This window comes from Paroedura picta, chromosome 10 (genome assembly GCF_049243985.1).
Source record: "Paroedura picta isolate Pp20150507F chromosome 10, Ppicta_v3.0, whole genome shotgun sequence".
Taxonomy (NCBI): Eukaryota; Metazoa; Chordata; class Lepidosauria; order Squamata; family Gekkonidae; genus Paroedura; species Paroedura picta.
The window spans coordinates 27,006,866-27,033,402 of NC_135378.1; the positions used below are offsets into that span (position 1 = coordinate 27,006,866).

Here is a 26,537-nt window from a genome sequence, read left to right on the forward strand (position 1 = left end):
AAATGCTTCATGTCATGTTTGTCTTTTGTCCCCTTTAGTGGGATTGACTTCGGACCGTAAAGACTTCAGCACAGCAATTTCCTGTGCCAGCCCTATAGTGACCACTATGGAATTCTCCTCCCTCAGTAATAATTCCCAGAAAATCAGTTCCCATGCGGAACTGAAGGGACTGGAGTCAGCGGGGAAAAAGGATGCAGAAGCATCATCAGTCGCTCAGAAGGTAACAAGAAGCATTGAAAATGATAACAGGAGATGTGTAGCTCATTTTCACATTCTTTCCCATCATTTGAAGGGGGTATTGGCTTAGCTGTTCACACAGGAAACTGAGTACCTACTAAGTAGAGTTCTCTGGCTTGAAAAAAACACATGAAGCACCTTTATATTGTATCAGAACCTGGAAGAAGGAGGAGGAGGAGAAGGAGAAGAATCCAGAGTCTCTCTGGCAAACTATCTCTGCTCATCTCCTGCCTTGAAAACCTTACAGGATCACTATTAGGGATGTGGATCGTAAAATTTCCGAGCCAAAGATACTCAAGGAGATCACTGGTGTAGGCATTACAAGAAAGAATTCAAGATGATCTATGTTTTTTAATGTCTTCATGTACTGCTGCAGGATGTGCCAATATGTTTCTTGATTCTGCTGATTTCCCAAGTTAGCTCCTTGCAAGAGAGGAACACCGAGGTCTTCTAGCCAATCACCACTGGAAACAAGCCACAGGAGGCCTCGGTGCTCTTCCCTTCCCTCCTTTGTGTGGGCAGACCCCATCTGTTCTTTGTAAGTTCTGTGGCTGGGAAACTAGAGAGCTGGAGGCACCTTGATATTCAGGCTGGAGAAGAGGAAGTGGAGAGGGGACATGACTGCTCTCTTTCAGTATTGGGAAGGTTGTCGCTTGGAGGAGGGCAGGGAAAGGTTCCTGTTGACAGCAAAGGAGAGGACTTGCAGTAATGGGTTTAAACTATGGGTAGAACGGTACCAAGTAGACAGCTGTCGGAGTAGTTCAGCAGTGGAAGCAGCTGCCTAAGGAGGTGGTGAGCTCCCCCTCACTGGCAATCTTCAGGCAGGGGCTGGACAGAAACTTCTCACAGATACTTTAGGCTGATGCTGCACTGAGCAGGGGGGGTGGACTAGTTGGTCTGTCTGGCCCCTTCCAACTCTACGATTCTGTGATTCTTTAGAGGCTAATAGAATTTATCCCTATGGCCCAATTTGCTTGGGGGCTCTTTCAGGATATGCAGCACTTACTCTGCTGCAATTCTGGTGGCATTTGGTTGCAGGAATCCCCTCCAGCTTCCCTCCCAAGTGCCCTGTGGAAAGGGAGGGTAGGGTTTGAAAAGGAAATCCCTTTCATTTTGTGGAAGGAAACCAACAGGCAAGGAGGGATGGCAATGGAGAGATTTTAGAGGAAAGGTAAGGATTTTTTATTGTCAGTGAGTCACTATGACCGTTTATGCACTGGAGGTTTCATGCTGGGCTGCAGGCTGGAATTTTAGTTATGGCAGATTGGCCCACCTCTTCCTGCACCCACACAGGGAAGCATTTGGACTGGTGCACCTCATCCGCCCCCAATTTGTGCTCCTGCACGAGAGCTGGGGCAGTGAAGTTCCCAGTGCATAAACGGTCTATAAGAGTATGAAAACGAAGACAGGCTTTTTAAAAACGCCATGACCAGATAGAGCTCTCCTGTTCAGCTGCCGCTTGGACACCTTTTTAGGAATTAGTAGAGAGAAGTGCAGCTGGTCAGAGACTCACTCACTTTGGAGGTTTGTACAATTGAGCCCCTTTGGTCCTTTTAAAAAATAATGAGCCGTCTTTAGATTACAGGGAGGACTGTGACATGCAAATCTGGAACCATTATCTTTATAAATAGCAACCGTGGACTCTTATGTACATCCCCCCATTGAAACGGTCTTGAACTCCAGCACCACTCAGATAAAAATCTCAAACCTATCTGAAAATAAGCAGTTGTGGGGAAAATATCCCCCTCTGAAGTCCAGTTCTGAAATTATAATGAAATTTGTCTCATTTGTTGCCATATGTGAGCTGCAAATGGATGGCACTTTCCACCTCCAGCTTTCATATGTCTCCTATTGTCTCTCTGCTCATGCCTGTTCTTCAAACTTTTGGCCTAGGTAGCACCCTTGGAAGCCCCAGAACAAGATGGGAGCATTGTGTATCCGTCTCTGAACAAGACACCCGAGACTTGCCAGGCTGTTTTGCAGAATTCTGTCCTGGAAGGTAAGCAAACAGGAAGGGGATTTGCACGCTCGGTCCCCTGACTTACCTCCCAAGGTGGCTCTAAGGATCAGATAAGGTTTCACCACGTAGGCTGCCTTGAGCTCCTTCTTGGAAGAAGGTCAGGGTAAAATATGCACAAAGAGAAAGATCATAATACTTGGCTGCTGTGCAGCACATTAGAACATTCATACATGTGTTCTCTTTGTAATCCCTAATAATAACCAAACTACACATTGCAGAGGGAAAACTGAGGCACAGATTGCATTACTGAGACATGTTGTGAACTGGGGTTCTCTTGCCAAGAATCCTCACAGACAATCTCTATACTGCACTAGCTTGAGCCCTCTCCTTTCCCCAGGGCCAGTTAATCTATGTAGCACATGTGAGATGTGCTACAGGCCCTGCACTTTCAGGGGCCCCACACTGTGCCTTCCTCCCCGCTTTTCCCTCTGTAAGGACACTCAGAGTGACACCCCTTTCCACTGTTGGGGCCCTTTCATCCCTAGTCTGGCTGTTCCCACCACAATAGTATTCCGCTAGGGCCTCACAAACCCTTAAACTGTCTCTGGTATTACGGGCCCCGTGAATCCTTAAACCACTCCTGCCTTTTCCGTTGTTGATGATGGTCAGGAAATCTGCCAGAGTCAGTCGACAAAGGTCTTGCTTTACTAATGATATTCCTGATTCAGCAAGGCGACAAACACCTAAAGAAATTAGAATTGCTATAGAGCAGGGGTGGGCAAACTGTGGCCCTCCAGATGTCCATGGACTACAGTTCCCATGAACCCCTGCCAGCATCTGCTGTGGCATCTGGAGGGCCACAGTTTGCCCACCCCTGCTATACAGAAAGGTGCATCTTTGCCCAAGGCCAGCCCTGTACCGAAGCCAGTCATGCTGTGGAAGGATTGAGACTCAAAATCCTAGCTGCGGAGGTGGCCTATGCTGCGTAGATTCAGGGCCTTCTCCGGGGAAGCACCTGCTTCCTTGCAAACAAAATAAACATCAGCTGGCTGCAAAAATGGGAACAAAACTGCAAAATTGCAATTGCAAACCCCTGATCGCTCGTAAGAGAATCCAAAACTAGCATGCTCAAATGGACATATCAGCTTGTCTCATCTGCTTCCCGGAATGAAACTGTTTTTGCCATTGTCCAGAAAATTCCAGCCGCGCTCTCGATTTCTCTTGATGGAAACCAGCAAGCAACTTGCCAATTTCTGCGTGATTCATTAGGAATCTTGGGAGCCTCTTGGCTGCCCTCTGGTCATTGGCTTCCGTTCACGGCCTTGCTTTTCTCTCTGTTTCTCTTCTGCCGCCCACTCTAGAGTCCCTCGCCAACGCCAGGGTTCCGCTTAAGGTTCGGAACGCCTGGCGCCGCTACCTGTTTTTCTTGCAGCCAGGTAAATCGATGGCCTCGGGTGTCCTCATCCCTCTCGCTACGCTGTGTAGATGCCTTTTTGAAATGTGTCCCAGAGCAAAAGAGCGTTCCTTCTGTGTTCTCCTTGCTCTGGTAGAAAGCTCCTGTTCCTGTGGCAGAGCTGTCAGAGAGCTTATCCCCGGTGCCTAATGGTTATCAACACCCCTGCGTGGGATGGTTTCTCTCCAGAATAGCTTTCAGATGTGAAGATCAAAAAGGGTTCACCCAACCAGGCTAGGGCTCTCTTGATAACTGTGGCACTGGAATAGATTACTCCCTTTCCCACATGGCACAACACAGGGGAAAGTGGGAGATTAAATTTAGACAACATGCTTATGTTCAGATGTTGCTAATGCCTGTGGCCAGATGCAGTAGCTGTTGGTGCCTAGGAGTAGGCTTAGAATCGGATGTTCACTGATATTGACTCTTATTTCTCCACTGGTCTAGAAAGTCCTTATGTTGGTGGAGGGTGCAGGCTGCCTCTTGCATTCCTCAGGAGCTGTGTCTGTGAGGGTTTTTAAATAACCATTTTAATGCTGTACACTCTTGTGGAAAGTATATACTATATACGGTAGTATATAGATGACTTCCTTCTCAGTTCCATCTTTGGGTTCGCTAGTTGTTATTATGCGCAACCAACTTTATATTTGGGAAAGTTTAACTGCAGCTTGTTTTACTTCCCAAACAGCCAACACTGAAAGCAACGAGAAGTCAAGTGTAAGTAGCTTTTATTTATTTCTTGGAGTTGTTGTTAAAAGTGTCAGAATTAGATCTCCGGCTCTCAGACATGGCTTCTCATCAAGGATCCAACACCCGTGGTGGGAAACCTTACCAGAGTCTGCTGGGCATTGAGGTGGGACTTTCTTCTCTGTAGATGTACATCCACTGTCCCATCAGCATATGGAAACATTCTTCTGCTGCAGCAGAAATTATAGAATCATAGAATCATAGAGTTGGAAGGGGCCATACAGGCCATCTAGTCCAACCCCCTGCTCAACGCAGGATTAGCCCTAAGCATCCTAAAGCATCCAAGAGAAGTGTGTATCCATAGGTTTTGGTTGTATTTTATGACAAAAGAAGCACTGGATCAATGGGAAAATTCCCTGTTTTGCCCCCGGTCTGTGGCTCCCCCACATTCCTCTTCTCAAGGGTTAAGAGCAGTGGATTTGATTTTCTATTCATCCACGTACAACCAGCTGGGTGGACCATGGAGCAGTCACAGTTCTCTTAGAGCTGTTCTTGAAGCAGTTATTTTCTGGAATATATTGCCAGTCCTTAATGGCCTCTGTCATCTTACCTACCTCAGCGTTTTGGATGCTGGTCTTGGGATCCTGAAGAAGAGCGAAAGCGGCAACAGCGCTGGCAGCATGAACAGGAACGTTTGCTTCAGGTAACCTTCCTTCCCTTGGATTCAAGTGGGTAGCCGTATTGGTCTCAAGCAGCACAATAGAATCAGAGTCTGTACAGGCTGTATTGGCATGTGTGACACAGTCTACTAATGTAACAGAATTGATTTTTGCTATCTATTCCCACCATCACGTAAGGAGTTCTTAGTCTGACGAAGAGTGCTTGCCCTCGAAAGCTCACGCCCTGAATAAATCTTGATTGGTCTTAAAGGTGCCGCTGGACTCTGATTCTATTGTGCTTCCTTTCCTTGTTTATTCATCCCATTGTATCCTGCCAGCATTCTTTGAGCTGTTAATTAATCTGTTGATTGTCTTTGCCTTTTGCACTTCAGTGCTTGTTTGATTGCAAGTGGGGAAGGGGGGGAGGGAACCACTTTTCAATTCTTCACTGTTGTTTTCTTTCATTTCCCCCCCCCCCAATGGTTCCTCCTCACTTTAAGAAACAAATTGCCAAGCAATCCCCCCCACACACACACACACCCATGTGGGCTGATATTTAACTCTTTCTTGGATGAGTGCTCACATAAAGAGGGCACATGCCTTTTAGGCAGCACTGGAGAGGAAAGGATCTGCTGGGAGCCAACCTTGGCATGATGTCCATGCTGGAGGCATGGGTAGGGGTGGGGAAAGTAAGTCCGAAATAGACAAAGGCATCTGCACCTCAAAGAGAATGCCAGGGCCCACGTTTTCAGTCCTATTTCATGTTTAACAGCTGACATTGTCCTTTTATACAGGAAAGGTATCAGAAAGAGCAGGACAAGCTGAAAGAAGAATGGGAAAGGGCCCAAAAAGAAGTTGAAGAGGAGGAGCGCAGATACTACGAGGAGGTAGATGAAAGAGGCAGGGACACTATGGTGGTTTGTTGCCTAGACTCAGAGGCAAGTGGGTTGGGCGATTCTGCGTCCGAAGCGGCCGTTCACGCCTGAAGCCGCTAGCGCCACAGGGGGAGGGGGGAGGTGTGGGTGTCGGTGCACCAGCGGGTGCACACCCGCAGGTGAAGCACCCAACCCTAGTAGCTACCTTTTCTGCCTCACCCTTTTTCATGCTGTAAAATTGCTTTGGTCCATTTGGATTCCATCTTTTTTGAGGGCTGGAAGCTTGCCATCGCTTCTTTCAAAAAAGATCAGAGGTCTGTTGAGTCTGTTAGCCATTGTGAATGTTTAAAACTTATTTACAGAATTGAATTAGCAAGCAAATAGACCATTCAAATGGCTGATGGTGCAGGCATATTTTTAAAGCTGCTAGTGGTGGTGGTGGTAGCAGAGAGGACTGGCCAATTGCAGCGAATTTGGGTGACCCCGTAGAATTTTCAAAACAAGAAATGTTCAGAGGAAGTGTGCCATTGACTGCCTCTGTAGAGTGGCCCTGGAGTTCTTGCTTGGTCTCTCATCCAAATACTGACCAGGCCTGATCCTGCTTAGTTTCTGAGATCGGACAAGATAAGTCTAGCCTGGGCCATCCAGGCAGGGGCCGTTGGTAGAATTTACAAAATTGGCGTATCTTATTTATTATTTGATTTGTATACCACCTTCCCGGAAAGCCAGCTCAGGCAGTGAACAACAATAAGAGTAACAATAGTAAAAAGTAAAATTAATAACATAACTTTAATAACATTATAAAACCATTTTAAAAACTGCATTCCGAGAACTAGCAGCAACTTCAAATTAGTTCTATTTCTAGCATTTTTGGTTGCATTTTTTGGTGTTTGTCTCCACAATTTGGATCTACAGATAGCTTATAATTTTGGTAATCAGAATTAGGGTGGCAGAGGTGAATGAGCAGAGGAAATAGCCAGCACGGTTAGGCAGCTGAGATGAGGGGTTAACCAGCAACTCTACATCTTGCCAAAAGTTGACCTTGGTTTCTGCAGGACTATTATGGCCAAAGAACTCTAGTGCCAGAGAAGTGGATGCCCGAATGAATCCTTGCCCTGAATTGATGCGTCTTCCTCCATAGGTTTTATCTGGGGCTATTTCAATAGTCGTCTTTTCTTCCCCTTTAGGAACGCAGGATCATTGAGGACACCGTGGTTCCATTCCTGGTCACTTCAAACTCCACAGAACCTTTGTCCACGTCTTCTTCTCTGACTGATGGAAATGGGGCTGTGGTGAGTCTGACTTAGAACAAACCATACAGGAGGGGTAGTCAACCTGTGGTCCTCCAGATGTCCATGGACTACAATTCCCATGAGCCCCTGCCAGCATTTGCTAGCAGGGACTCATGGGAATTGTAGTCCATGAACATCTGGAGGACCACAGGTTGACTACCCCTGCCATAAAGAACAAGGCTGTTTAAAGCTGCTTCTCTCTAAAATATCCAGCGAAAGCTTACGATGATCTCAAGAAGTTCCATGACCAAATGAAAGGCAGATTAAGGTGGGTGGCCATGTTGGTCTGAAGCAAAAGCACAAAGTGTGAGTCCAGTGGCACCACCTGCAAGACCGATTACATTTAGTTCCAGATATGAGGTTTCGTGTGCATGCACTGTCCAACCACTGTAGGTGGCAGCGGCTTGGATTGTAAATGGATTTTTTTAAAGCAGAAAGTTCCATTGTATGACAACTGTGGTTCAATTCCTCATTCATAAAACCCCATGTCCAATCATGACAATGCTCAAGGGTCATGTCTCAATAGGCAACTTGTGTCTGCCAAACTGAAATCCGAAGCCACGCATAAGTACTTGGTTTCTGCTAACTGTGATTTGGCCGCATGTCTGAATGGGTGCTGTGTTCATTGAACTGCCTGCAGAAACTGCTACGCCTGGGAAGCCGGAAGTGAACTTGTTCGTCTGAGGACTAATAGGATGGATAGCAGCCAAGCTGCTTGAAACCACAGTTTGCTTTTTCTGGATGTGCAAGTCCTAGGCTGGCACATGAGGTGAAATTCTAATCCTCTTTCCTTCATTTGCAGAGAGCGTACTGTTCCCAGGCATCCTGTACACTTTTCATGAGGTTTATTGGAAAAATGAAGCTTGGATAAGATATGTATCTATAATAATGTTCTGTTGTCCTCTCTCTCTCTCTCTCTCTCTCCAATAGAACATATTAGATGCGAGCAACTCCGAAGAGACTGATAAGCAAAAGGAAGAAAAAACATTGAAGAAAGTGTGTGGTGAACAGGAAGTCTCTCCGTTTTCAAAAAACAAGGAGTATCAATCGTGGAAGGAAAGTATAAGGTCTGTGTAAAGCAGCCTTTCTCATCTTTTTTACCATTGAGGCACCCCTGAAACATTCTTCAGGCTTCCTGAAACCCTAGAAGTGGTACAATCATGCAAAATACGGCTGGAAAGGAGAGCTGTGGCCACGCCCACCTGGGGCTCCTCCCCTTCCCACCCCCTCCAGGCCCACCATTGGCCATGGCGGGGTTGACATGACCATATATGGTCACATCACCCAATAATTATTTAAATTTTTTTTTCAAATATCATTATAAATTAGTTAACTTTCCACCATTCAGGAACCCCTTCCAGAGCCATCAAGAAACCCCAGGGTTTCACAAAATCCTGGTTGAGAAAGCCTGGGGTAAGACTAAGACATAGCATTTCTTAGGGCATACCTACACAGAAGCTACTTCTGCAAAAACACACAAGCACTGCATGTTTTGTGCGTCACCCACTAACATGCAAAAAGTTCTGTTTCCAATTAAATGAAGAAATACAGAAACTTGGAAGTGTGATATGCCAGTGCTTCTTGTTCCTTCCACATTATCCAGCTTGGTGTAGCGGTATAGTGCTTAGGAGTGCAGACTTCTATCTGGCAAACTGGGTTTGGTTCTGCGCTCCCCCACATGCAACCAGCTGGATGACCAGCTGGATGACCAGCTTGATGACTGATCAAGCTGTTCTGACCGAGCAGTGATATCAGGGCTCTCTCAGCCTCACCCACCTCACAGGGTGTCTGTTGTGGGGAGAGGGAAGGGAAGGTGACTGTAAGCCACTTTGAGACTCCTTCGGGTAGGGAAAAGCAGCATATAAGAACCAACTCTTCTTCTTCATCATCATAATCATGATTTTCTCCGAGGAAGAGTTCACACATGCATGCTCTCCTCTCGGTGACTTGGATCTAAACTTTGTTTTCCAGTACTGTGGAAATGCGTTTCCACTGGCAGGAGTGGGGAGTAATTTTTACTAATTTCCTCCTCCCCAACAAACCCCCACCTCTCCCACAGTGCTGTTGGTGCAGGGTGGGTGGGTGTCAGCTCCTGATCCCTGTGCAGTGGAAGAAGGGAGGCATGAAAATTGTCCCTCTGCCTGGGCTCCCTCCGGGTCCAAGTCAGTGACTGGGCCAAAAATCTGCTTTCACATCTGAAACGCGAGCTCAAATGCCAAGCACTCTTAATATCACTGTGTTCTCAGCGCTATCAAATGAAAGCAATTTGTTCATCCGTTTGTGAGCTGCCAGGTGCTTGAGTGATGGACTTGTGAATCAGCTTTCATTAAGCTGTCATTAAAAGGTTCTGTCTTCATTGGCTCCTGATGTCATAGAAAGGACTCTGCCATGGGAGCCCTGTAGCATTCATTGGGCAGCATGAACAAGAAGGAGATTATTCCATAAGGACACCTTTGCAGTTACCATGGAGAGCCATGTGTACTCTGTGTACTCTGCACACGCTTACATGCACACATGCTAGTTTTTGACCCCAGCGTAGATCAGAAGAGTGTCTAGTGTTCTGCTTGCTATTGCTAGCATGCTTGTTATTGAGCAGTTGGCTGAAGCAAAGAAACAGCATCTGATCCCACCCAAAAGATAGACCTATTGGATGAGGTCCAGACAGTTTGTAAGAGGCAGAGTGGAACTGTCCTGCCTCACTCCTCCCCCTCTCGTCCACTGCTCTGCACAAAATGCCACTTCTGGGAGTATCTGGGGACCCAGAGGAATGACATGGGGAGGGGGGGGGTTGGTCTGCAGCAGAAAAGGGAGATTAGTGGAAATTGACAACTTAGTTTAGATCCAGCCCTGTTTCCGTATACACCTGCCTTGTATTTATTAATCATTCACAACTCTGACTTGATATTGTTTGTGTCTTTCTTTGTAAGCAGCGTAAATAAAGTAGGACATCTAGAAGCAAGTAATCAGAGAGGAAATGAGCCAGATAATATGACATCCATGCCGGAAGACAAACCTCCAATCAGAATGACCTTGCCATTATGTCAGGGTATGTGAAGATATTTTTAAAACTCTTCTTCCAACTATAACCTATGTAGTCCTTTTAACAAGTCCTCTTGCTTTGGAAATAGTATCTATACTAATGCTTGCTCCTGTTATTTCAGTTGGTGATAGGATTAGTTGTTGTTGTTTTTTGCAAATGCTCCACATGATTTTTTTTAATTATTTATTTTTCGATTTCTAGCCCACCACTCCCATGAGTGGCTCGTGGCGGGTAACAGGATTCATATTCCCTCAGTAAAACCCCCATTAAAATCCCATTAAAAGCCACAGCAGTTGATCCAATCTCCTGGCAGCTGTAAACCTCTCCTCCCCACCCACCCCAACTGCAGCCACCAAGGGAGACCACCAAAGAAGCAGCCCAGAGATACTTGCAGAGGCAGGCAGACAAGCCACCTCTGGACATCTCTTGCCATGAAAACCCTGTCAGGTCACCATAAATTCGCTGCAACTTGACAGCAGTTCATGCCACTGGAGAAAAGGCTGCCTTGTCATTGGAAACCCATAAGCATATAATTCTAAATGGTTCATTGCTTTAAAAAAAAAAAAAAAAACAAGACCACATTTTCAGTAGTCTAACCATAACTCTTTGCTTCTTCCGGATCTTCTTTTCCAGAAGTGCCATGGACTCAACAGTCATTAACTAAACAGAGCCCACCCGTCTCAGACACAAGACAGAAGACCTCACCTTTGGGGAATAATTTAGGTCCACCAGCCAATTCTGCAAAAGAAATTAGGAGGTAGGTCATGGCAGCAGGCTTGCTAGCTTATTTCCTCGGTCTTCATAGTAAAGGAGGTATGAGAACACAGACTCCCCAGGCAGGGATTCTGGGGTCAGGGAGGCATGCCGGCCTCCAGGGGGGACCTGGGGATCACTTGGCATTACAGCTCACCTCCAGACTAAAGAAATAAGTTCCCCTGGAGAAAATGGCTGCTTTGCAGGGTGGACTCCACAGCTTTAGACTCCACTGAGGCCCCTCTCCACCTCAAATTCTGCCCGCTTCTGGCTGCACCCCTAAAGCTTCCAGGTATTTCCCAGCCCAGAGCAGGCAACCCTAGGGGCGAGGGGAGCATTTCTTAGAAGGCCTGTGTTTCTTGGGCCTGTCCAATGCCTTGTCAAGGGCTTGTATCTACATGGGTCAAAGCAGGGGTAGTCAACCTGTGGTCCTCCAGATGTCCATGGACTGCAATTCCCATGAGCCCCTGCCAGCAAACGCTGGCAGGGGCTCATGAGAATTGTAGTCCATAGACATCTGGAGGACCACAGGTTGACTACCTCTGGGTTAAAGGATACGACATCTAATGGGCAGTCTACAGAAAAGGTACACCAGGTGGTAAAATATTCCAAGCCTGTATCCCATTAGATAGCAGACAGTGGATGTGATGGAAGCTCTTCCAAACAGAGTATGTCAGGAGAAAGTGGGGGCTTCAGTGAAATGTGTAGGGAGATTATTGTTACACAAGGGACTGTTCAGACATGTGACATGCTGACAGCAATGTGTAGGAGTGAAGTTCAGGCACGTTTTTACCCTTTGATCTGTGGTTTACGGGAATAGGCCATGACTCAGCCTCTGGTCAGCAAATTGAGCCCTTCAGGCTCCAGAAGTTGAACCTTTGTCCCTATGAACCCGCCATCCCTTTGAAGCCCTCCTACGAGAACTGACAGAAGGGGTATTTAAAAATATTCAGCATTGTTAGAGAGAAGGCTGTCCTATAAATGCTGTTTACTGCTTGCCACTGAAGGGCAGAGCTTTTTCCTGTTAATACTTTACCACTGTTCAGTTTTCCCTTGAGAGAAAGTGTGGTAGTTAAAGAGTGGCAGGCTCTAATCTGGAGAACTGAGATCGATTCCCCACTCCTCCACATGCAGCCAGCTGGGTGACCTTGGGCCAGTCACAGTTCTCTTTAGAGCTGTTCTCACAGAGTAATTCTCTTAGAGCTCTCTCAGCCCCACCTCCCTCACAGGATGTCTGTTGTGGGGAGAGGAAGAGAAAGGTGCTTGGGATCCCATTTTGGGATTTCTTGTGGTAGAAAGTGGGGTATAAAAACCAGCTGTTCTTCTTTTTCTTCTTTGTCCTTCAGGGCAGGCTGCCAAGAGAGCTTCCGGACTGTGCCATCATCGCCATGTGCTCTGACAGTGCAAAGCCAGTCACCCAACAGGTATAGGAAGGCCTATGAGCTGATCCCATATAGTTCCGGTTCCCAACCAAGACTTCCTATTGGGTGAATGCCTTTGATTTCACTTCCCCACCTCCAAGTGCAATCCTAAGCAGAGGTAGACCCTTCTAAATCCCCTGCAGGCCATGGGTGTAGGCCATTCCAACTACTTCCATATAGTTCTGGTTCCCAACCAAGACTTCCTATTGGGTGAATGCCTTTGATTTCACTTCCCCACCTCCAAGTGCAATCCTAAGCAGAGGTAGACCCTTCTAAATCCCCTGCAGGCCATGGGTGTAGGCCATTCCAACTACTTCCATATAGTTCTGGTTCCCAACCAAGACTTCCTATTTGGGGAATGCCTTTGATTTCACTTCCCCACCTCCAAGTGCAATCCTAAGCAGAGGTAGACCCTTCTAAATCCCCTGCAGGCCATGGGTGTAGGCCATTCCAACTACTTCCATATAGTTACGGTTCCCAACCAAGACTTCCTATTTGGGGAATGCCTTTGATTTCACTTCCCCACCTCCAAGTGCAATCCTAAGCAGAGGTAGACCCTTCTAAATCCCCTGCAGGCCATGGGTGTAGGCCATTCCAACTACTTCCATATAGTTCTGGTTCCCAACCAAGACTTCCTATTGGGTGAATGCCTTTGATTTCACTTCCCCACCTCCAAGTGCAATCCTAAGCAGAGGTAGACCCTTCTAAATCCCCTGCAGGCCATGGGTGTAGGCCATTCCAACTACTTCCATATAGTTACGGTTCCCAACCAAGACTTCCTATTGGGTGAATGCCTTTGATTTCACTTCCCCACCTCCAAGTGCAATCCTAAGCAGAGGTAGACCCTTCTAAATCCCCTGCAGGCCATGGGTGTAGGCCATTCCAACTACTTCCATATAGTTACGGTTCCCAACCAAGACTTCCTATTGGGTGAATGCCTTTGATTTCACTTCCCCACCTCCAAGTGCAATCCTAAGCAGAGGTAGACCCTTCTAAATCCCCTGCAGGCCATGGATGTAGGCCATTCCAACTACTTCCATATAGTTACGGTTCCCAACCAAGACTTCCTATTTGGGGAATGCCTTTGATTTCACTTCCCCACCTCCAAGTGCAATCCTAAGCAGAGGTAGACCCTTCTAAATCCCCTGCAGGCCATGGGTGTATGGGGGTGTAACTCAGTTTAGGATAACTCTGCAATCCCCATAAACATATTTCATGCATTGAATTCTTATGACCTAGTTTTGCAAACAATCAGAGATGTCTTCCATGCCACTTTGAAACTGAGGCCTCGTTTTTGGAAAGATGGTTCATCTGAAGCTTAGGGATCCTGCTGGTTTCATTGCAGCCTTCTTATAACCCATTTAGGAACCTAAAACAGTTAGAAATGGTGCTTGTTAGACATTGGACGGGTCGATAGCAGTAAATACAATGGTTATGTGCTCTGTTGTGCGGATGCTTTACTGAGCTCTGGATCCCTGCCTGTATATTTATGGAGAGGACTGACTTGGGATCTGCACAAGGTGCGTAATCTGTTCATTGTCCAAATGTAGATGTCTAATGAAAATATATCTCTAAATTACATGCACAATAAAATATTCATTTTAAATTAAATGCAAGACTATATTAAAAACTGCCTCCTTCTCCATACAGGTAAAATCTTTCGGTGGGGGGTTAGTCAGTGTTTGGTTGGATTAGTTGGCTGGATGGGTCCTTAAGCAGGGAGGACAGAATCTTCTCAGTGTTATTTCCTGGCCTCAAGTGTAGCTGTGGTGGAATAGCTCCATCTGAGGGGCCCTGATTTCACTGAAGAAGCCCTGGCCCTGGTTGATGCCAGTTTTGCTTCATTGGGCCTGGGAACCCTGAGCAGATTTTGATCACTCAGTCTTAACATGATGAAGATCTTCTTGACTTGTAGCCAGCAACTAGGTTATAAGGTGTTTAGTTTTAGCTATATATCTCATCTTGGATCCTGGCTAGTTTGCTGTACGTGTATGTGTTTGAGCCCCAGTATATGGTAGCTTAGGATGCTTTTTCTGTAAATGTTGTTGCTTTCCTAAAGCTTCTTTGTAAGCAAACCTAGATCTTGCATACAATTTTCCTGGGATTGCTGCAAACCTTGGAGCTTCTGGCCAAGGCTTCCTGTCCCTTGGGCTGTTTCCTGCACTCTGACATTTGTACCCAAATACAACAGCTATTGAAAGAAGCAGCTTTGAAAGACGGCCATTGACCTGTGGCATTACCAAGTTAAACCACATTGTCCAGACACTTAATATTTTCATTCTTAGCGAGGACTTATTCTTGTTTGTCGAAGACATCAGGCATCTCGACACAGAATGAATTTTGCACATTCACAAGATGCTATGGATCAATCAAAGCAACCCTGAACGCCTAAACAAAACATTTTTTTTGTTCCTTTCAGGTCTATCAGTGGAAGGAAACTCTGCTCTAGCTGTGGACAAGCCCTGGGGAAAGGAGCGGCCATGATTATTGAAACCCTCGGTCTTTATTTCCATCTCCAGTGCTTCAGGGTAGGATCTTCTGATATCTTCTCCCATCCTAAAGGTTGCCTTCCATGTTGCCCTATTGTTCTGGTGAGAAACTCCTCCTGGCTACAACTGGGCTGTGGACACATTCTGAGCCAACACTGAATGTTTTTAAATGGCATTTGTAACCCTGAGGATCTGGGTGACAAAACCTCCTAGACTTGGGTTGGGAGTCATGGAAGCATTTCCATAGAGAAGATTTCTGCACAAGTTTTTGCCCCTGCCACTCTGCAGCCCCAAATGCCTCCTGTATTATTGTTCTTGAGTGCCCCGCAGGTTGCAGTGGAAGGGTGCATGACTAAGAAAGCTGTGCTATGCAAGGAAAAATCTTGTAATCCACGGGAACACTCTGTGGCAGTGGTCCCCAACCTTTTTGTCACCGGGGACCACTCAACGCCGAGGACCACTCATCGGGGACCACTCAACGCCTTTTACTGAGGCCCGGTGGGGGGGGGAGTTTACTCCTCTACTCTCAACCACTGCCCTAACGCTCTCTGATCGCTATGGAAATGTTTAAACATCCCTTCAAAATAAGATACAGACACGCCACAACAATGAAGTGTGTTGTAAAGGGCTGGGGGGGGGATGAAGTAAAGGGCCGGGGGGGGGGGGAGAAGGCGTCCTTCGGGGCCCACCTCCAATTAGTTGAAGGACCACATCTGGTCCGTGGCCCACAGGTTGGGGATCGCTACTCTATGATATTCCAACCCACTACAGACAGAATTGAGAGAATCACCCCATCAATACTTCCTGGCATGGAGATAACATACCACAATATGGACCTAAGTCCATTTTACATAGCTGGCTGATGTATTCATCCTTCCCAGCAAATTCTGGCAACTATCCTTATTAGCAGGGCAGGTAGATGATCCAAAAATCCTTGGCCCCTTTGCCAAAACACTCACAATTAAGCCGCTGTAAAGCCAGTATCAGTTTGTGGTGTGGATGTGCCCTGGCAAGCCCTTCACCGTCCCCCCTCTTTCTTAACAAACAGTGTGGGATTTGCCAGGATCAGCTTGGAGACGCAGCCAGTGGCACGGATGTCCGGATTCGAAACGGCCTTCTCAATTGCAACGATTGTTACATCAGCTCCAGAAGTAAGTACGAAGTGCCTGTTCTCGATTTGATACGGGCTGCTTGCTTTCCTTTCCTATGCTGAATCCTGCCGTTGTCTGTAAACGCTCATTTTAACCATGGTTAGTTGGTGAACCCTGGACGCCTCCCAGAATCTGTTTCGATGCTTCTATTTCGGCCGCGTGTCTCTGTGGCCAGGAAGCATTTGAGGGCATTGCCTTGGTGAAGCCAGAATGTCTCTATTCACACGTCACACAAAACCGTAGTTAAAAAACCAACTTCAGACCCTGGTTTCAGATCCTGGTTTGTCAGGCTGTTAAGGAATCACAGTGGCATTCAAACAAGCATCTCAAGTAGCATAACTAGCTAATTCGTTCTGCATGTTGTCTGTTCTGAGTCATACTCGTGTTCTGATTTAATGTTGTTCGGAAACACTTGGTATCTAAACCAAATTTTACCTCCCCCCAAAAAAATTGCATTCTAGAATACTTTTCTGCTTTCTTTTTTGAAATCATGCAAGAGTAATTCATGAGACTGTTTGCATGCTTTGAGGATTATGGTGTTTGCAGCAGAGATGCTTTCACCTTTTTGGAGTCGCTCATACTTGGAAGAAATAGCTGAACAAAAAAGTCGGTAGCCAGTATCAGAGTTAATGGAATGTTACTTCGGCAGGGGAATGGTCTGATTCTCCCACTCAGAGTACATGAATTTCACATCTGGGGTCAACTTGTTGTTGTGGGTTTTCTGGGCTGTGTGGCCGTAATCTGGTAGTTTTAATCCCTGACATCTTGGCAATAACTGTGGGTGGCATCTTCAGAAGCAGGACACGATAAGATGTGCCACTTTGGCACGGGGAGATCTTGCTGTGCTCTACCTCTAGCAAAATACCAGGGACTAAAACCAGCAGATCACAGCCACACAGCCCAAAAATCCTGGCCAAGGCTCCAATCCAGGGTATGTTTTGAGTTGCACCTTTTCCAGCGTACCTCCTGTACACTTGGATTCTTCGGGCCAGGGCAAAGACCCCAGAGACTATCCATACCCTATGTCAGGCTTTCTCAACCAGGGTTTCTCCAGATGGCCAATGATGGTCCTGGAGGGGGCGGTGGGAAGGGGTGGGCATGTCCACAGCTATGTTCCCCAACCATATTTGGGCTGATCCTACATTGGGCTGATCACTTTGGGCTGATCCTGCATTGAGCAGTGGGTTGGACTAGATGGCCTGTATGGCCCCTTCCAACTCTATGATTCTATGATTCTATATACTGCAGGATCATACCACTTCTGGGGTTTCTCGAAGCCTGAAGAATGTTTCAGGGGTTTATCAATGGTAAAAAAGTTAAGAAAGGCTGCCCTACGTCCTGTACATGTAATGATTAATGAAAGCAATTACAGAATTGTTTCTGGAAAATACTTTCTGCTTTTCCACAGAGAAAAGGAGTAAAAAAAAGACAAATCTTATGGAACTGCTTTTGAGGCTCAGAAGCCATTCCACTTCCAGGAAAATAGAGGGCACTGTTGTATAGCATTTCAGTGTGCAAAACTGATATTCAGCTTATGATATGTGTTATTTTTTCCCTAGTATCATCAAAAGACTCTAAATGCAAAAACAGCTATTTAGATACATAGATTTCACCCTTTTAAACCAGAGGTGGACAAACTGTGGCCCTCCACATGTCCATGGACTACAATTCCCACGAGCATTTTCTGGCAGGGGCTCATGGGAATTGTACTCCATGGATATCTGGAATGGATATCCGTTTGCCCACACCTGGTTTAAACCTATGACTTGGATTCTAACCTCTGTGTCACTCTCTAGCACTGTTTCCTCCCAGAAACTGAGCTAGGGGAACTTTGGTTGAATCCAAAAAGACATTTCTTAGGGCAGAGAATTTACTTTGCGTCATTGGATTCACATGAACAAGGTCTTCCACCCTCCTGGTCTAGCTGTCTTGCTTGAAAAATTTAAACTAGATCTGCGGATCATGGAGATTCTAGATTTTTTTTTTAAGGAGCTGATGCAAGACTAGAGTTGGACTACCTGTGCTCTAGCGATAGCTGAAATAAATTTACTCCGTAAAGATGTAAAACGTTACTTCAGTAGAGATAGATTTTTTTTCAGAGCCATCTGCAAAAATGGAATGTTGATAAGATTTTAGATGTTCAGTTATCTTAACTGTTTGATTGGCCATGAATGCTTTAACTGTAAATTGTTCCGGTTTAGTTGATGATTTTGGTGAACTGCCCAGAGCTCAGTTGTTGGGGAGGGCAGTCTATAAGCCTAGGAAATAAAGAAATAAATGTGTGTAAATGGATTTACAAGGTTTGAAAAACTGGCAGAGGGTTTCCTGTTCAAACCAGAAACAGCTGTGCCTGTAGAATGCTTGTTCTCCAGCGCTGGCCTTACTGTTAATTGTCTCTGGACAGGTCAAACACTGGGATATGCAAACATTCTAATTTTTCTTACTGAAAATAAGTGGCAGTACTTGATAAGATGCAAGAATATGTTTTGAGCTAGATATGTTTTGACAATTTAAACATCTGCTTCATTAAACATAATTTAAAATCCCTAGAAATTCTTCCTTTGTGACACCGTGATTACAGAATAATTGTGGTGGTACCTTATCTAGAAAATTCGACTTCATTAAGACTCTATGCCAGCCTTTCTAAACTTTTTTACGGTTGAGAAACCCCTGAAATCTTCCTCAGGCTTTGAGAAACCCCAGCAGTGGCGCAATTATGCAGAATATGGCAGGGAACCATAGTTGTATCTGTGCCCACCTGGGGCTCTTCCCCTTTCCACCGCCTCCAGGCCATCATTGGTCATTTGGGGGGGTCAATATGACCATATATGGTCATATCACCAGATAAATGTTTAACAATTTTTTAAAAATATATTCAAAAATTAATTAACTCCTGCCCATTCAGGAAACCCAGGGCTGTCAAGAAACCCCGGGGTTTCAGATAACCCTGGCTGAGAAAGCCTGTGCTATGCACAGTTCTCATGCATATTTATTCAGCATGCCCAAGACTACACACTGCCTGGTGTCAGGCAGTTCATGTGGTTCAGAGCAGGGGTAGTCAACCTGTGGTCCTCCAGATGTCCATGGACTACAATTCCCATGAGCCCCTGCCAGCGTTTGCTGGCAGGGGCTCATGGGAATTGTAGTCCATGGACATCTGGAGGACCACAGGTTGACTACCCCTGGTTCAGAGTACACAGGTTGGGTTTGGTTTTCCTTCTCACTGCAACAGTCAGACATGAGTTGCGGTTTCTCCGCAGTTCCTCTGCATATCATAACAGCTTCAGATCAGTGCCCTGGTGCATGTGGAGAAGGGGCCTCCGCTCACCTTGTGCCATTTCCCTGACTTGAAATGGTCTGAGGGTTATTTGTCCACCTGCGGAAACCCTCATGTATCCCAGCCTGTATACTCTCCGATTCCCTGATCTGAACAGCCCAGCGTAACCTGATCTTGTCCAATCTCGGAAGCTAAGCAGGGTCAGCCCTGGTTAGTTCTCGGACAGGAAGCCACCAAGGTAGGCCAGGGCTGCTACGCAGAGAGGGAGGCCATGGCAAACACCTCTGAACATCTCTTGCCTTGAAAACCTAAGGGGTTCATCATAAGTCAGCTGTATGTTGACAGCAACCCCCCCCCCACCCCCAAGATCTCTGTTGTAGATGCTCTGGGATGCGGGGAACAGAGGAATTCGTGCGCAGGAACGGAGCTCAGGCAAAATGCAGACTCTCTCCATTCCAGCCTTGCTTGTGTGCTGTATTTATCCACTTAGGATAGTCCTAGACAAGGGGAGTATCAGAGGGTTTTCTCCCCGTTTGGTGTAGTGGTTAGGAGTGCAGACTTCTAATCTGGCATGCCGGGTTCCCCCACATGCAGCCAGCTGGGTGACCTTGGGCTCACCACAGCACTGATAAAGCTGTTCTGACCAAGCAGTGATATCAGGGCTCTCTCAGCCTCACCTCCCTGACAGGGTGTCTGCTGTGGGGAGAGGAAAGGGAAGGTGAATGTAAGCCACTTTGAGACTCCTTTGGGTAGAGAAAAGCGACATATAAAAACCAACTTTTCTCCTTCTCCTCCTCCTCCTCCTCCTTCTCCTCCTCCTTCTTCTTCTTCTTCTCCTCCTTCTCCTTCTCCTCCTCCTTTTCCTTCTCCTTCTCCTTCTCCTCCTCCTTCTCCTCCTCCTTCTCCTCCTCCTTCTTCTTCCCCCAGTGCAGACATTTTAGCATCTTTCGTGTTTCTGAGACAATTAACTTTTCTCTTCTCTTTTCTTTTCTCCCTTTTTAACTCAGCCGCCGGTCAGCCAACAACTTTGTGACCTGCATCTTGTCGTCTTGCTTACAAAAGTATTCTGCCAGAAAGGAAGGTCATGGCTGCGTCCCTGCGGCTGCTTCTGGACAATCACGCCTAAGAGCTTCTGCCCATAGACTTCACGGCTCTCGCCTCCTCTTGAAAGGCTGGCATTAAAGATGACATCAGCTCCTTTCCAATGCAATACCTGTTTTCCTTTCCTTAATTCACTTGCATTATGTGTATGAGTTGCATCTCTGGACACTCCGCTTCCTTTCTCCCCACGAGAGCGTGCTCCACATTGTCCGTGATGCGTGGTTTCCGAGTCTGCTCTTCTGGGTTTTTCTTTTCTTTTTTTTCTTTTTTTTGGCAAGTAACAAGGAAATAAAAGATGCAATAAACCTGCTCTGTTTTAATATGACTAGGAACTGAGGGTTTTAAGTTTACACAACCTTTGTAGGTGTTCTGTAACATGCCAACGTATTAATCTAATTAGGTGCATTTGGGGGAGGGGATGAAATGAAGCATCCCAGAAAAGTGACTTTTCTGTTTATTATTATAGCGGTAACGTGCGTGTGTTTTTTATACAAAGACACTACTTTGATAAAACATACTGTAATTCTCCAACGTTTTACTATATTACCTTCAGTGGAGGGTAGGAATTCTATGAATAAATTATTGCTTTAATCAAGCAATTTGTGTGTGCATGAGATAAATGTTCCTAATGATAACAAAAATATTTTTTTTCCTAACCAAGGTGTATCCACTTAATTTGTATGAGAATACCTGCATTCATCTGCGGCGGAAGGAAGGCCGGGAATGACCGGTTGGAAGCCCGTGAGTCAGATCTGTCCCGGGGGAGAAGGCCCGTGTCTTTTGGCGGCCCTTTCCCACCTTAATCAAGAGTGGTAAAACATCTCTCCAGAGATTCACCGGCAATACAATATCTGGGGTTTGTGTATGATGGCCCAGTATCCTGGCACTGCAGCTGTGAAACCTTTCCCGCTAGGCAGCATAGATGAAGCTAAATAAGCATCCAACTCTCAACGGTTGTGCGGGGATCAACGTACACTCCTGGAGTGTGTCCATCGGCCAGAAAATAGAATAGCCAGAGGATGAAGGAGTTGGCAGCCCCTGGGATAATGAATAGGAAATCCTTCTTAGCATCAGTGCAGTAAAGCCACAGAATGCAAATCCTCCCCCACAGCATGCACAGGGCAAACCCACAAGCCAGAGTTGCTCACCGGCAATGATGGGGAAAGAGTCATGTGTACCTGAGCTTTCTTTGGCATTGAAGGGAACAGGAGAGAGACTCTGCACACCTGTGGACCTGCAGGATTTTGCACTTTGCAGACAGGCGGCACTGGTGAGATAAATACTTGAGGGTTTAGTTAGCTGGCACATCTAAGGGACTACTGGTTTATTTCTTTTCTCTTAAAAGTACTGCTACAGGTGAGAATGTTTGCATTAAAAAAAATCTTCTGTACCTACGATGATATGGCATGTATTGAACTAAATTTAAAAAGCAGGACTTTGAAATGATGCACGTGACTAAAGGACATCAGCTTCGTGTGGTGGTTAAGAGCAGTGGCATCTAATCTGGCGAGCCAGGTTTTATTCTCTGCTCTTCCTCCACATGTAGCCACCTGGGTGACCTTGGGCTCCTCACAGCCCTGATAGCTCTGTTCTCACAGAGCAGTCCTGTCAGACTCTCGGCCTCCCCTACTTCGCAGGGTGTCTGTTTAGGGGGGAGGAAGGGAAGGCAATTGTAATCCACTTTGAGACTCCTCCTTCTTGTGTGATTTAGGGGGGGGGGAATCTTACTTAAACATACAGACTTGGAAGCAAGCTTGGCTTACCTCACCCGAATATGCTTCCAAATAGGTGTGCTTACGGTCAAAGTGTTTTTTTTTCTTGCAGAACATAATCTTACCCTTATTCCCAGGACAACAGCACTGAACCATTTGTTAATCGGAATGTGGAATTGGTCACCCTGTGATGATTCCCCCAAGGCGATAGTAGCCTCATGCCTTCAGCCCAATGCTGGAATGGGTTAGCAGCCATCAGTCATATGAACTCCGTCTGTGTTTGCCGTCACCCTCATACAGACCGCTCTGGAATCGTTCTTTATGTTAGTTCCCTAGCAACCTTCTGTCCCAAAACTGTTTGCTACCCTGCTCTGATAACATAAGTAATGGAGGGGTGGGTGAATGGAGGGTGGTTACTTCCCATGCTATCTTCTACCCCTTTCCTCGGCTTATTCCACACCCGTTGAATAATGCACTTTCAATGCACTTTAGAACAGGGGTAGTCAACTTGTGGTCCTCCAAATGTCCATGTACTACAATTCCCATGAGCCCCTGCCAGCATTTGCTGGCAGGGGCTCATGGGAATTGTAGTCCATGAACATCTGAAGGCCCACAGGTTGACTACCCCTGCTTTAGAAGGAAAATCCAGCTGCACAAGCACATTAAAAGTGCATCAGCCAATGTGTGCGGAATGAGCACTAGACTCAGCGGCATTCTTGTGCGATCTGACAACCTGTGCTCTTCTCGGATCATTTTCCAGTTATGTGTGTCACTGGAGCATTGTGGGTATCGGCCATTGTGAGTCGGCAATAGCACCGCTGCATAAGAATCAGTTTTTTTCCAGGCTATACCGAGAGTGTTTTTAATGCATTAAAAACGGGAAGATCTTGAATTTGCAGTCTAGCGTGTTCACTACAAATGGCACCATGCGGGTTTCTAATTATCCTCCTTTCTCTTGCCTCACTTTGCTGCCGCATGCTGGAGGAATCAGAGCAGGATAGGAGCTGATGTTAGGAGGTTTAGCTGACGGGCTAGGGAAAATGCTCGCACAGTGTTGGTGTGTGAACTTGTGCTTCGTCTGGTGAGGCAAAACAGTGATTTGCAGAGAACACACGGCTAGCAACTGAATGTGGGGTGTTTTTAAAGAGGAAATATATTAATGCTGCCTTAAGAATATCTAAAAAATGCAGAATTAATTGCCGGGTTGTATATGACCCTGTGCATGCATCAGCAATCTTCAGATGCGTTAGATGAAATAGTGGACATTTCTCCTGTAAACAATAAATATTTTCCAGGGACCAGGGGGAGGGGAGAGGGTGGCTCATCCAGCAACTATTTATTTTCCTGCCGAAGCAGATCTTGCATGCTGTGGCATGCCCCTGCAACATATTTTCCTTCGTCTCCTCCAAAGCGTTTGCAAACTCTCTTGCTGTCCAGTTTTTACACCTGTTGCAATCTGATGGGGACATTTCACATGTTAGTAAAATGGTGGCTTAGAAAAAACAGAGCTATGGTGGTTACCAGTGGCATACAGATGAAACTTGCTTTAAAAAAAAAAATAACAATAAGGTCATTCCCAAGGACGGAGTTTGGTAGGAGTCCTTCTCAAGAGAGCTGCTGTATAAACCTCACGGTTGTTTGAGGCATGTACAGCCAAGTTCCATAATATAACCATTGGCATGATTTGTCCAGATGCATTTGGATAACCTTGCTGATGGCACGGTCCAGTCAGAATAGCTCTTTGCAAAGCCAGAAATGCACGCGATGTCAATGAACGCTGCCCATCTCTTAGAAACACCTCTCTCCCTCCCCCCTTCCTTGTTGATGGGTGCATGTCGCTTTTAAAAACCGTAATTCCCAAGCTGTGTGCCAGGGCAGAGTGTGGTATCATGAAAAAACGACCCGTGCATCGTGAGAAACCGATTCAAATCGTTAAAGGCGCCTATGCACGCATATAAATGAGAGGTTGCGTCTTGGCATTTTTCTCTGCTGTGTCCCTTTCCTCCCTCCAGTTAGCCTTGTTGGGGGTGGGAATATTCTGCTGCTATCTCTGCCGCAGCTGTTCTTAGAGGCTGAGAAACTGCAGAGGCTCTTGGTTGCCCTTCTGCGCAAGTCATTGCCTCCTTCCAGTCGCAAAAGTCTACTCCAGAAGTGTGAGGGAAGTGCTCTTCGGAAAATGGCTCATCCTTTCTCACCCGCTGCGCACAAACATCTGTGGGGTGCAAGAGCAAAATGGGCTCCCTCCCCCTTTTTAAAAAATTCTGAAAGCGTGCCTCAGCCCTCAGAAGCTTGGAGGAGCCTACGTTCAAGGTATGCGTCCTAGAATCAGCCAGGACATTCTTGTGCATTGGAATGTGGGATGCTGGGCACGCCAGCTAACCAGTCGTAGCTATGGACCATTCTCCCCGAGACCCCACCTGTTCAGCAGCATAGGTCAGCTGTGCAAATGGTACAACTAGGAGTGCCAGCCTCCAGATGGGGACCGGGGATCTCCCAGAATTACAGCTCTTTTCCAGACTACAGAGATCACTCCTCCTGAAGAAAATGGCTGCCTTGGAGGGTGGCCTCTGTGGCATTGTACCCCACTGAGGTCCTTTTCCTCCCAAGGCTCCACCCCCAAATCTCCAGGGATTTACCAATCTGGAGATGGCAACACTAGGTACGACCCATGTTCGTCCCTTGCTCAGCTGGGTGGATCGTGTGCTCTAAAGCAGGGGTAGTCAACCTGTGGTCCTCCAGATGTCCATGGACTACAATTCCCATGAGCCCCTGCCAGCAAATGCTGGCAGGGGCTCATGGGAATTGTAGTCCATGGACATCTGGAGGACCACAGGTTGACTACCCCTGCTCTAGAGCCCATTCTACCCCGAATGAAGTCTGAAGTCATCTTTCAGGGCAAGGCACCTTCTTCTAATTTAAGCAGTTCTTCAAGATTGGGGGAAGGCTCCTTGGAGGCAAGATGACTCCACCCCACTGTCCCAAACTCCCGTATCAAGGCCAGCATGACATCCTTACTGTTCACTGCACAGACGTGCCTTTTGGATCCTGTGGCTGGGGTTGGTCCTTGTCATCTAGTGGATCCAGTACTAATCTGTATATTTTGCTGGTTAGTTATACAAAGAAACATAGCTGACTTGTGGATATGTTCTGACACCGATACACTCTTGGGGCGTGCATTGCTGGCACACTGATTTGCTGCAGTCCAATGGATCTGATTGTATGTGGGCAATGGCTGCTCTGAGTTAGCCTCCAGTGTGCTTCTGGACATGTTGAATCCACTGGAAGCCAATGGTGCTGATGTGACCTAGCTCTGTGTGGTGTGGTGTTTCTTGTGCACAATGCCTTGAGAAGCTCTCTTTTAAAAGTCAAATTGAAATGAACAGAAATTGGGTTCTTGCATGACTCTTTTCTGTCTCCGAGGGGCTTTCACAGGAGTTGTTCCCTGTAGGTTGTGATTATTTTGATTATATACAAGGATAATGAGGATCAAGACTTAATGCAAAATTGTGCAGATCTCTTTTGGCTAAAGAGAAGGAATTTTAAGGCCGATTGGTTTTCAGCAAAAGCATAATTTGTAGCCAGAATTTCTGTAGCCATGCTAACAGAATTTTCCATGCACAACAATTTGAGCGAGATTCTGTGGCAAGGCTGTTTGTGAATGTAGTTGACCATCTTTTGAACCCCTTTCTTCCATGTCATTGGAACACAGTAGTGGCTATTTTGACATCTGTCAAAACTTGAACAGAAAAGCTCTGCCTCCTCTGTGATAATTTGATCAGTCACCAGCATAGAGGGGAGGGTCCGTTGACTTTCTAATTGCCAATTCTTCATCTATATACCTAATTTCAGGTTTCGCTCCCATTTCAGCCCTTTGTTTTTTCCCAACTCTGTTTTAATTGTGACATGTTTGTGGGACAGAAAGAAAAAACATTTTGCTACGATGACGATTTGAAATGATCAATGTGTTTCAGATACTGATTTACTGTTGACACGCCAATATAATAAATGTAACAGGATTTTTTTTTTAGGTGTTCCAAAAACTGTACTTAGCTTTTTGTTTCTCTAGAGAGCAGGCACAACCATGTCATTATTTTTATATACTTCACTCTCAAAACTTCATAGTGGTCTTTATTCTTCTTACGTAGGATTAATTCCATATCCACTGTAGCTATTGATATGGCGATAGAAATGTTGGTGAGCCAAAAGAGGGCTGCTTTCTATGCCAGATCACCGAAGGACAGCTGTGTCTGACTTGGAGACATATTGACTATCAATCTCACTAACCTACATTGATGATATTTATTCTAAAATGCCTCTGGAAGAGAAAAAATGTCTAAAATGCAACCGCTTTTATAGTAAATGTTATGTTTATAAATAAAACCTTGAATAAACGTTGGTGACTTTGATGGTTATTTGTAAAAACAAAATAT

The 26,537-nt window shown here is 46.0% G+C and overlaps 1 protein-coding gene across 1 annotated transcript in view; it reads left to right on the plus strand.

The window, feature by feature from the left end:
* LIMCH1 (LIM and calponin homology domains 1) overlaps positions 1 to 20,990 on the plus strand; it is a 201,957-nt gene extending 180,967 nt beyond the window's left edge. The window contains 13 exon segments of the mRNA XM_077301774.1: positions 39 to 220; positions 2,131 to 2,236; positions 4,339 to 4,367; positions 4,957 to 5,040; positions 5,791 to 5,883; positions 7,059 to 7,163; positions 8,094 to 8,230; positions 10,094 to 10,209; positions 10,837 to 10,960; positions 12,303 to 12,380; positions 14,797 to 14,905; positions 15,915 to 16,017; positions 20,302 to 20,990. Coding sequence (XP_077157889.1) covers positions 39 to 220; positions 2,131 to 2,236; positions 4,339 to 4,367; positions 4,957 to 5,040; positions 5,791 to 5,883; positions 7,059 to 7,163; positions 8,094 to 8,230; positions 10,094 to 10,209; positions 10,837 to 10,960; positions 12,303 to 12,380; positions 14,797 to 14,905; positions 15,915 to 16,017; positions 20,302 to 20,327 — 1,292 coding nt within the window. The 3' untranslated portion in view covers positions 20,328 to 20,990.
* The last annotated feature ends 5,547 nt before the right edge of the window (positions 20,991 to 26,537 follow it).